Below are 11,242 nucleotides of genomic sequence, written 5' to 3'. Positions count from 1 at the left end.
GAATTGGCAAATTAAAAAATGGCTTCTACCTCCTGGTTCATAGGAGAGGTCTTCACATGCTCTACCTTGAAGGCCCAGGTCTTCAGGTACCTTTAAGTATCTCTTTGCCTTGGTTTCTTACAGTTCCCATAGAATCACCGGAACAGGGTCGCGTGGCAGCATCCCATTCAGAATAATCATTGCCCATTTTATTGGCAACAGTTGGTGCTAAGGAAATGGGGGCAGGGTAGAAGAGGACTAAGAAGAAGGGTAGGGAGTAAGGGAGGAAATCCTGTGAGAGCTTAAAAAGCCTAACTCCCCGTTCAACACCTTGGTGTTCCCTGTGCCTCGGGCTCACTGGTAGTCAGTTTTTGGCATTAGCTGGACTTCTGTATTTCCCCATGTCTAAGAGAGCAGGTAGGTAAGCTTCTAGTTTCTGGCCTTTTCCTGAGACAGTTGGGGAAAGAGATTCAGGCTGTTCCCTGAGACTGATATATTGGAGGGAACTTGGCTGTATCTCTTCCTTTGGGCAAACCTTGCAAAAGAAAGAGGCTCGCTCAATAACATGTGAAAATTAGTCAAATTCCATGAACACCATTCTCCAAAAGCTACATTCTTGAGGCATTCTATTAATTACAGAGAAACCTGATGTAAAATACAATGATTCAGGCACACTTGCTTCCCTCGCTTATTAGCTAACACTTAGGACAATTTTGATTGAAGAGATGCTTACATTCTGTTTTTTTTTTTTTTTCCTATTAGTGAGATAGGTTACTTATACTATAAAACACATGACATTTTGGACTTTGATGGTTAACTTGAGATGTTGTAGTTACTCGATATGCATAACAGACCGTCCGAATTTAGTGGTTTAAACAATAATGATTTATTTCGCTAATGAATCTGCAGTTTGGCCAGGACACAATCGGAACAGCTCATCTCTGCTCCAGGTGGCATCACGTGGTACTGCTTGAAGCTGGGACTGACTCCGTGGTTGGTTGCTAGAACCATCTGAAGTTTTACTGACTACCTGGCAGTTGGTGCTATCAGCTGAGACCTCGGTGGGATTTTCAGCACTTACATGTGGACTTTCTATGTGGTTTCTTACTTTTTTCACAGCATGGTGGCTGGGTTCCAAGAATAAGTGTCCCATAAGGGCCAGTTGGAAGCATATCCCCCATCAGGACCTAGTCTTGAAAGTGACATAGCATCACTTCTGCTGTAGTGATAAGCCCACCTAGATTCAAGGGCAAAAAAGATGGACCCCACCTCTGGATGGAAAGAGTGTCAGCGTCACAGTGGGTGGAGAGCATGTGGGAAGGGATATTTCATTGTGGTCATTTTGGAAAATTGGGGCTAAGGAGTAGGAGACAAGGCTTTTTAGATAAGAGAGGCCAAGAGACCTCTTGAAACAGAAGTCAAATCAAGGTAAGTATTTTTCTTCCCTTAAAAAGTCACCATCACTACCACCACTACCTGGGTTTATATGATGGTGTGTGAGGATGGGACAGAATTAAAGGACACCTGGGAAATTTTTGCAGTTTTGTAGCTTATAAAATCTTTGGTAAGGACATTCCCTGATTTCCATGGTGGAACGTAGGCCATGTGCATGCAAAATCCCCATAAAATACAGCTTGTCAGTCACTGCTTTGTTCATTCCAATAATGGGGGCTATGTTATCTATTGCTGCATGAAAAATTACTCCAAAACATAGCAGCTGAAAAATAAAATCACTAATTACAAGGCTTTGGAGGGTCAGGATTCCAGGAGGAGCAGCTTAGCAGGGTGTTTCAGGCTCGTAGTGTTTCAGGAAGCGCAGTCAAAACGTCAGCGAGGGCTCCCATCATCTGAAGGTGGGTCCATGCACTCATATGGCTGTTGGCAAGAGGCATGGACCTCTCCTTGGAAGTTCTTGGCTGTTCTCAGAACATGGCAGCTTCTCCCAGAGTAATCAGGGAGAGGCTGCAGCCACAGTAGCTTTTAAGACCTGGTCTGAGGAGTCATAGGGATCACTTCTGCCACGTTCCATTTGCTAGAAATAAGTTAACTAAGTATAGCCCACACTCAAAAGGGAGGGGGATTAGGCTCGACCCTGTAAAGGGAGGAATAGCAAAGGATTTTTTGAAACCACCACAACCTGTCTGAAGGCAAACTCCAGACCTTTTAACTGTGGCAAATTTCTGGAAAGATAGATTCTAATATTATGATGATCATAAAATATCAGTGGTACAAATAAGGTGGTGTTGGTGCAGGAATACACGGACTGATTTATGGACCAGAGTAAGCACCCAAGAAATAGAACTTGACAGAAATGTGTATTTACTACGTGATAAAGATGATAATTCAATGGCTAAAGGAAACATTTGAAATTATACTGAAGCAATTGGTTATTTATTTTGAGGTAAAAGTTAAAGCCTTATAGCTTTAATTATTTCCTATTTATTTATTTATATATATATTTTATTTATATATAAATAGAATATATAATATATAAGTATATTTATATATTGTATATATATAAAATGTATATATAAATATTATTTATATATAAATAGAAGCAGACTCCCCTCTGAATATTTGTATGATTTCAGAATAAATTTTCAGAATTTATTTACTATAAAAATGGAAAAATCACAAAGCAAAATTTTGAATACTGAATTTTATAATAACATACATACATAGTATATATATAAATAGTATATATTACATGTAATATATGTATAAAATAAACTTTCAAAATATTTTCAACACAAAGAATAAAGTATAAAGACTTAAAAATAGATCTTAAAATTCTTTAAGCATCTAAGAAAAACCTACAAAAATTTTTTTAAATTTTATTTTATTATGTTAATCACCATACATTACATCATTAGATTTTGATGTAGTGTTCCATAATTCATTGTTTGCATATAACATCCAGTGCTCCATCCAATACGTGCCCTCTTTAATACCCATCACCAGGCTAACCCTTTTTTTTACCCCCTCCCCTCTAGAACCCTCAGTTTGTTTCTCAGAGTCCATAGTCCCATGGTTCATCTCCCCCTCCGATTCCCCCCCTTCATTTTTCCCTTCCTACTATCTTTTTTTTTTTTTTTAAACATATAATGTATTAACCTACCCTATCACCCAGCAATTGCACTACTGGGTATTTAATGCAACGATACAAATGTAGTGATCCGAAGGGGTATGTCTACCCCAATGTTTATAGCAGCAATGTCCACAGTAGCCAAACTATGGAAAGAGCCAAGATGTCCATCAACAGCAAAAAAAATTTTTTTTAAAGATTTTATTTATTTATTTGAGACAGCACAAGCAGGTAGAAGGATCAGAGGGAGAGGGAGAAGCAGGCTCCCCGCTGAGCAGGGAGCCCGATGCGGGGCTCAATCCCAGGACCCTGGGATCACGACCAGAGCCGAAAGGCAGATGCTTAACTGACTGAGCCACCCAGGCGCCCCAACCCACAAAAATTTTTAAATAACTGTAAAATATATAAAAAGGTCAATTTATTTAAATGTAAACAAAATTAACAGTTGCCATTGTAAAACCACCAAATTGACAAATAAGGAAAAACTAAAGAAAGAAAAAGAAAAGGAAGGAAGAAAGAAGAAAGAAGGGAGAGAGTGAAGGAGGGAAGAATGGAAGGAAGGAGGAAAGGAAGGAAGCCAGCCCAGTGTTGACCATGAAATTATAAGGCAAATACTTTTGTAAATAGCTTTTGGGAGTATAATTTTGTAGTCTTCAGGAATGCAATTTGGCAATGTGTGTGTAAATAGGGGTTTAAAGTATTTTAACCCTAGGGAAGTAATTAGAGTTAACACACAATGAATCATATTTAAAGATGTTTATCACAGTGATACTTGTAATAATGAAAGACTGGTAACCATTTAAACACCAATAAGGATAAATGGAAATGTTATGACAACCATGTTTTAGAAGGCTACTTCAGCAAGGCAGATGTTTATATTACAAGTTAGAGAATGAAGCAGGGTACCAAAGCTCAAAATATAATACTCATGATGTATAAAGTACCCAAATATTATCTGAGGTTTATTTTAATTGGGTTAGAAATGATTTTTAACTTTTTTCTGTCTACTTTTATATGTTTCCCAATTTTTCTAAAATCAATGTGTATTGTATTTAAAAATGGAAAAATGCTACTTTATGTTTTTTAAAGATTTTATTTATTTCAGAGAGAGAAAGAGAACACGGGAGAGGGTCAGAGGGAGAAGCAGACTCCCCGCTGAGCAGGCAGCCTGATGTGGGACTCAATCCTGGGGCTCCAAGATCATGACCAGAGCTGAAGGCAGACGCTTAACCAGCTGAGCCACCCAGATGCCCAGGAAAAATATTATTTTAAAAGTAGAATCATAACAAGACAGATTGGCAGGAACAGAGAAAAGAAGTTCTTGTACCAGTTCTGCCAAATAACCATTAGTCCCTTTACCCCTTCTTGAAATTTCCCATTCTGAATGGGGTGAAGATACTGTTTATAATTTTGAAGCATCACCAATTACACTTTTGAAATGACAATGCGTTCCAGATATTTGTTACATTCCAGATATTATTTTTATAACTTTTCAACACTAATGGGTGTCACAATAAACATTTCCCAAGACTTGGTCAATAGAAAGAAAAATAGTGCTTTATGAGTGGAAACTTAAAGAATTATTAGTGCTCTTAGAGGGAACCTCTTGTAGTTTTCTGTGAGTATTTATGGAATGCTAACAGCATATCTCAGTATATAACCTTGTGGGGAGATAACAAATAAGAATGTCCTTTGACATCACTTGAAGGAATTCATCAATTCAATGAATATGTACTGACTATCTGCTTTAGCCATTTTAGGCACTGGGGATGGATCAGTGAACAAAACAAAATACGTGCCCATTAAGAATTTACTCTCTCTTATTTTAAATGTTAATACCGAACTTTCAGGAGCTTGCTCTATACTTGGGAGCTAGAAATAGGAACTGGGGCCTGAGGAACTAGTAAATCAGTTCCCCTGAGTTGATCATTTTCTGAAGAATTCTTTTGTGCCATTTACATGAGCCCAGAAACCCCCCCATTTCCTAGCACAGCAAATGTCTTTTCATTACCTTATTTAGTGCATCTTTCAGTTCCTTGTTCCTCATACTGTAGATCAAGGGGTTCAAGACGGGGGTGACAAAGGTGTAGACAACAGACACCACACGGCCCATTTCTGGGTTGTAGCTAGAGCTGGGGCGTAAATAGATAAGGCTACAGCAGCCATACTGGAGGAGAACCACGGTCAGATGAGAAGAGCAGGTGGAGAAGGCCTTGTGCCGCCCCTCTGCAGAGCGGATCTTCAAAATGGCACCCACAATGAAGATGTATGAGATGGAGATCAGGGAAAAGGGAAGAGTAAGGATGATGACACTGACAATGAAGATCATGGCTTCTTGCATTCGGGTATCTCCACAGGCCAACCGCAAGATCGGGAGCACGTCACAGTAGAAGTGAGTGATTCTGTTTTGGCCACAGAATGGCAGGTGGAAAATCAGAGCCGTTAGTTGTAAGGCTAGAATGAAACCAAGGACCAGGGCTCCCATAGCCAGCTGGGCACACAGCTGCCATCTCATGATGAGGGTGTAACGCAGGGGATCCCGAATAGCTACAAACCGATCATAAGCCATGATCCCCAAGAGGATACAGTCAGCACTGCCCAGAAAGACAAAGAAGAACATCTGTGTGCCACAGCCAGTGAAGGAGATGGGTATTCTCCCCATGGTCAGGAGGTTGACCAAAGCGAGAGGGGCCACAGTGGAAGAGTAAAAGATCTCCAGAACTGCCAGGTTGGCCAGGAAGAAGTACATGGGAGTGTGGAGTGAATGCTCTGCCCAGACAGTGAGAAAGATTGTGGCATTACCAATGAGACTGCCAATATACATTAGCAGGAAAGCCACAAAAATAAGTATTTGTATCTCCAGGATGGGTGAAAATGGGAGAAAGTGGAACTGGATGTCTATGGTTCGGTTTTCATCCCCCATAAAAGTGGCTCATCAGGTTTTCTAGGACAAAAGAAAAAGTATGTTAGGGCAGAAAGTGCTTTGGGCTTTAGGATGAAGGTGATGATACTGTGTTAGCACCTCTAGCTTTAATAATCTTGAAGATGAGTTTATACTGGGCAGGTCACTCTCTATTCTTGCTTGTGTTTGCCAGCTCACATTTTCAAGAGAGTTGGCTCAGGTTAACTATAAAGCCTCTCACTTTGAGTAAGAGCCAAGTTAATTTGCCCCATGTGGCAACTGAGCTCAGGACTTTGACTTCACTTTTGTTTTGCAAGAACCAGCTGAACTGATAACCCCTGAGCTTCTAAGCATACGCATTGCCTAGCAATAATATACTGGCTGTCAAATATGAAGTCATGATCTTGAGTTCAAGTCCTATAATATACATTGGGATCATATTGTCCCATATAATAATAATATAATAACAATTGTCCATTGTTCTCTGAAGGGTTATCTTCCTAGACAGAAAGAGGTCAACTTGGGCCAGTGCAACAGCATTGATCATGATGGCTCCATTACTGGTTTGTGATTGCAGAAAAAACTCAGCCTTCTAGTATTTTGGCCCTTAACCATAGGCACCCCATACTGTTTACAAACTTTCTCTCTGTGTTTTTTTTTTTTTTAAGATTTTATTTATTTATTTGACAGAGAGAGACACAGCGAGAGAGGGAACACAAGCAGGGGGAGTGGGAGAGGGAGAAGCAGGCTTCCCGCTGAGCAGGGAGCCCAATGCAGGGCTCAATCCCAGGACCCTGGGATCATGACCCGAGCCAAAGGCAGACGCTTAACGACTGAGCCACCGAGGCTCCCCTTTCTCTGTATTTTTAACCAAAAGTCAAGAGAAGTACAGCAGTTTTAGAAACAGCATCAGTATAGACATCTAGCTTTGGAAAGTGTATGAAAATTCTTCCCCCTATGACAATTGGACAATGCCCACATTCTTGCATATGGCAGAGAAAGTATCAAGTATGATATATTGTACACCTTTCTAAAACAAACTTTTAATTTTTTTCTTTTATTTTTTGTGATAATTTGTTTTAAGTATGTTTTATTTATCATAGATATATGATCTTTTTCAGGATAAGGACTACATCTTATTCCTCCCCCTCTAATGCCTAGTATGGTGACCAATAAATATTTGTTGAATGAATAAATAAATGAATAAGTTTTTCACAACCTGGGTAGATTTTCTTTTTTTTTTAAGATGTTATTTATTCATTTGAGACAGAGAGATACAGAGAGAGAGCATGAGCAGGGGAGAGGCAGAGGGAGAGGGAGAAGCAGACTCCCCACTGAGCCGGGAGCCCAACATGGGACTCCGTCCCAGGACCCTGAGATCATGACCTGAGCCGAAGGCAGACGCTTAACGACTGAGCCACCCAGGCGCCCCGTTTATTTATTTATTTTTAAATTTATTTTAATTTTATTTTTTTAAAGATTTTATTTATTCATTTGCTGGGTAGATTTTCATTTAGGCAGAGCATATAGTCTTGTAAAGTGTGACTTAAGGGTTCATGGAAGGAAAACATTCCTCTTACAAGCTGGCTGCAGCTTACTTAGTTCCTTTGTGTTTAGGAAACATTGTCACTGAAAATCTGCCCATCTTATTAGTACTTATTAGTTTGACTTCAATTAATTCAGTGCTCAAAACTCAAACTGTTTTCCTGTATGAGGAAAATAATGCTCTCTCTCCATCTCCCTGAATCTCTGTTTGAAGATTAGGCTGATGTGCATTTCTGGTCTGGACATTGCCCTGCTCTGGGCCTCACTACTGAAAGGGACCAAGCACTGAATGTAGAGTTTTCTCTAGACTATAGGGAGTAGATTGGGCTAGAATAGACTTCAAAATGAGACTAGAGCATTCAAGACAGCCAGGGCCTTGTTTCACCTTCTTTGTAGTTACTGTCACACCCCAAAACACACCCTCTACCCAATAGTCATCCCATAGGAAGTCATCCAAACTCCTATAGGTTTGTTAATTACTGCTTGGATCTGGGTCAGGCTCATCCCTCCAGGAAGGAAGGCTAGACATTACCAAAGGGATAGGAGTTGAAGAGCCTTGTAAAGACTTTCATTCATAAAATTATATTTTTCCTGGTAAAATGAAAACTTTACGCAGCTAAAATGAAAATGTGAGCTAAGATGCATGGGGGTGGGAGTGTAAATGAAGAGGGTCAGTTATAACACCATTTGCTCTGTCAATAGCACCTTACCTGATTTTGCCAGAATCAACTCAACTTCTCTTTCAGGCCCTGTAAAGGGGAAACATTTTATTTTTTTATTTTATTAAAAAAATTTTTTTAAGTAGGCTCTGTGCCCAGAATGGAGCCCAACACAGGGCTTGAACTTACAACCCTGAGATCAAGACCTGAGCTGAGATCAATAGTCAGACTCTTAACTGCCTGAGCCACCCAGGCACCCTGAAAGGGGAAATGTTTTAGAGCACTGTGCATATGGGAGGAAAAAGTGACATAACCTGGATATAAACCTTGAAGAACAACCAGATGTCTTTATAGAAACTTAGGGACAATGTTATAGACCACTCTATGCTTTTTCAATGTATTTATGTTCCACTATCTCATTTAATTGCCTTAAAATGTTTAGTAGGTAGGAAGGTAGTTATTAAGACCTCCATCTTGAGGCTGAAGCACATTATTCTTCAGTAATTTAGAGGTAGAAGAGAGACTAGCATTTAGATCTCCTTGTACTTATCAATGATTACATAAATCTTAGCTTGATTCTTGTTGCAGGACCATGAACCTGCTGTGATCTCACTGACACTCCCAGTGAACTCAGAACAAACCAAGGAATGGCTTTTCTCAGGGTAAGGCTCTTACATATATAAAAGAATGACTTAATGATGCTAGAGGAAAAGATAAAGAGAATTCTATTCAGAACTTATAGCCAATTCCATGAACTACAAGGTTTGTATGCTAAAAATGCTACTAATTCAAATAAAACTTGGTGAGACTTGGCTTCGCCTCTAAGGAGGTCAGATTATCTTAGAATTAAAGCTGTGCTTACAGGCACCAAAAGCATCAATCTCTGGTTCCTAAAAACACAGTCATACCGATTGGTCTGCAGAATTGGCAGTAAAGCCTTGCAGAGTTAAGAATTTGAGTACTGGAGTTGAGAAGACCTGGGACCATCACCTGTCTCTGCTATTTACCATCTGTGTGACCTTGAACAGCTTCTCTCTGTGCACTTCACTTTCTTCGTCTTCGAAATGCAAATAATATCAACATCTATCCCATAAAGTTGTTGTAAAGATTAAATGAGGGAATGACTATAAAGTGATTTGTACAGTATCTGGTGGTGGTGTCATTCCAGGCTAGCTATTGCCATAATTGATGTTTGAAAAGCTGTACTAATGGCCCTGTGTGAGTCTTGCCATAGATAACATGAATTCTTATTCTGTTATAATAGTATATAAAATCTTTGATGATCATGTTTTCCTGCTTTTAGTTCCCTATGTACAATTACATGTCTTCCTGCATCTGATTTACCTCCACAGGACAAGGTATAAGTATGTTGGTGTGGCATTGTTATTACTCCAATTTGAACCGGGACAATCTAGTCCCATGAGGGAATCCAGTGACTATAAAGGTATTTCCATTTTCACCCAAATTTTCCAGTGTATCTTGACCTTTCTGAATTTTAATTACTATCATTGATGACTTAGGCTATTTATATTTTCTGTTATTTCACATTCTCCAAGAAGGAGGGGCTTATGGCTCTCATATCTCATGCATACCGTTGTACACCCAGCACCTATCATTGTACCAGAATACAGGAAGCAATATGAGACTGAATGCATGCATGAATGAATGAAGGATTTTTTTTACTTGTATATACGAGGGAAAGGGAGAACATATAGCTTTGTCTGGGATAGTTTGATGTTCTAGTAAGGAGTAGTTCAATCCTCATAAGAGATGAAAAATAGCGGGGAACTTATCCAGAATATTTTGAATCTTGGAGCCAGAGCCAAAAGAATTTCCACCTGATTCCTTAGGACCATACAGATTTGTGTTAAATAATGGCATGTTAAGGCGTTAGCCTATTTACCCACGAAATGGTCCTTGCCATTCTTGTGACTAGATGCATAGCTTCCCAGTTCTGTTCATTTTGAAGTTATCAGATGTTTTTCTGCTCTGAACCCAAACTGGATATTGTTCAATGCATAGTGAAACTGTTTTGATTCTTTTCATCTGTCTTCACTTGGACTAAATTGTGAGAACAAGGACCCATGATAAATGGCAGGTCTATAAGTCACTGATTACCTGGAAAGAAAGTCAAAACATAGATCAAAATGTTCCTGGTGGAGCCAGTCTTCCAGACTTTTACAGATGTTACAAAAGCCAAAGACAGAATATTTATTATTCTAAGGGATAATTAGAATCATCTTATTATCAAGAACTCTGGTAGTGTATCTCCTTTGCTATAATCTTCAGAGTTGGCTCTTAAGCACGTAGGTAGGGAATCCGATGCCCTACAAGGCAGCTAAGAGAGATGCTGGAATTGGCTGAGAACTTACCTTCCTCTGGAAGGAGGAATGATCTTCTAATCCGAGTGTTATTTCTAAAGATTTCCCTCAATCCTCAAGCCTTTACAACTTCTGCAGGGATCTTTGGGACCAATCTCCCCCGGGTGTCCCTAGATCCCTGTCCACAAACAAGTGCCAGGTGGTGGCACAGACCTTGTCATTGTTCCTCCTTCCCAGAAGCCACACTCACCGTCAGGGGTTTCTGTCAAGCACAGTGTCTCCTCAGCAATCTTGCATCTTGCTGTGTTTTAGGTCAAGTGAGGCATTTATCCCTCAGAACCTGGTGTCTTAGGAGGGTTTCACAGTCCACCAGTCAAGTTTCATCTCCAACAGTGGTTTATAGCCCTTAGAAATTCAAAGCAAGAGAAACAAACAACCTTTATCATCCACTGTTTAGTAGCTTTTAAAGAGTTGACTTACATTTCATTGGTAGTTTGCCTTGATGAAGTCACCCCCTTTCTCAATTGTTTTAAAAAATAGTGCTTGGGTGTTATTTTCTGTGATAATGTCATTAAACCAAAAACCAACAACCAGAACAGTCTTTCTTCTGGAGTAAGATCACTGGTGTCATTTTCATAAAGAAAAAACATAATAAATAGTATATCTAATCACCTAGATAAAGGTTGAGAAATTGACTCAGACATCTGATTATTACTATTTTGTATTGAAGTATATTTAACAATGTTATATT

At 39.4% G+C, this 11,242-nt stretch overlaps 1 protein-coding gene and 1 long non-coding RNA gene across 3 annotated transcripts; one reads left to right on the top strand and one right to left on the bottom strand.

Moving 5' to 3' along the window:
• Window positions 1–1,048: 1,048 nt before the first annotated feature.
• LOC112829284 (olfactory receptor 10V1-like) lies at window positions 1,049–6,114 on the bottom strand. 2 transcript variants are annotated; one of them, XM_025878767.2, is made up of 2 exons: window positions 5,076–6,114; window positions 1,049–2,071 (listed from the first exon to the last, which is right to left on the bottom strand). In XM_025878767.2, exons 1-2 carry the CDS (start codon window positions 5,985–5,987, stop codon window positions 2,060–2,062), a joined length of 924 nt encoding a protein of 307 aa, XP_025734552.2. In that variant the 5' UTR covers window positions 5,988–6,114; the 3' UTR covers window positions 1,049–2,059. The 2 variants fall into 2 exon arrangements, with proteins under 2 accessions (XP_025734552.2, XP_073760668.1); XM_073904567.1 differs by having other exon boundaries at window positions 1,049–1,971.
• On the top strand, window positions 5,479–9,854 carry LOC141374708 (uncharacterized). The gene is made up of 3 exons (XR_012381796.1): window positions 5,479–5,792; window positions 8,759–8,832; window positions 9,523–9,854. It is a non-coding gene; the product is annotated as an uncharacterized lncRNA (long non-coding RNA).
• The last annotated feature ends 1,388 nt before the right edge of the window (window positions 9,855–11,242 follow it).

The sequence above is a fragment of the Callorhinus ursinus genome, unplaced genomic scaffold (genome assembly GCF_003265705.2).
Source record: "Callorhinus ursinus isolate GAN/ISIS: 27379988/994484 unplaced genomic scaffold, GSC_fseal_2.0 scaffold21, whole genome shotgun sequence".
Classification (NCBI taxonomy): domain Eukaryota; kingdom Metazoa; phylum Chordata; class Mammalia; order Carnivora; family Otariidae; genus Callorhinus; species Callorhinus ursinus.
Note: the sequence above shows the minus strand (reverse complement) of the source record. Positions and strands in the feature narration are given on the sequence as shown.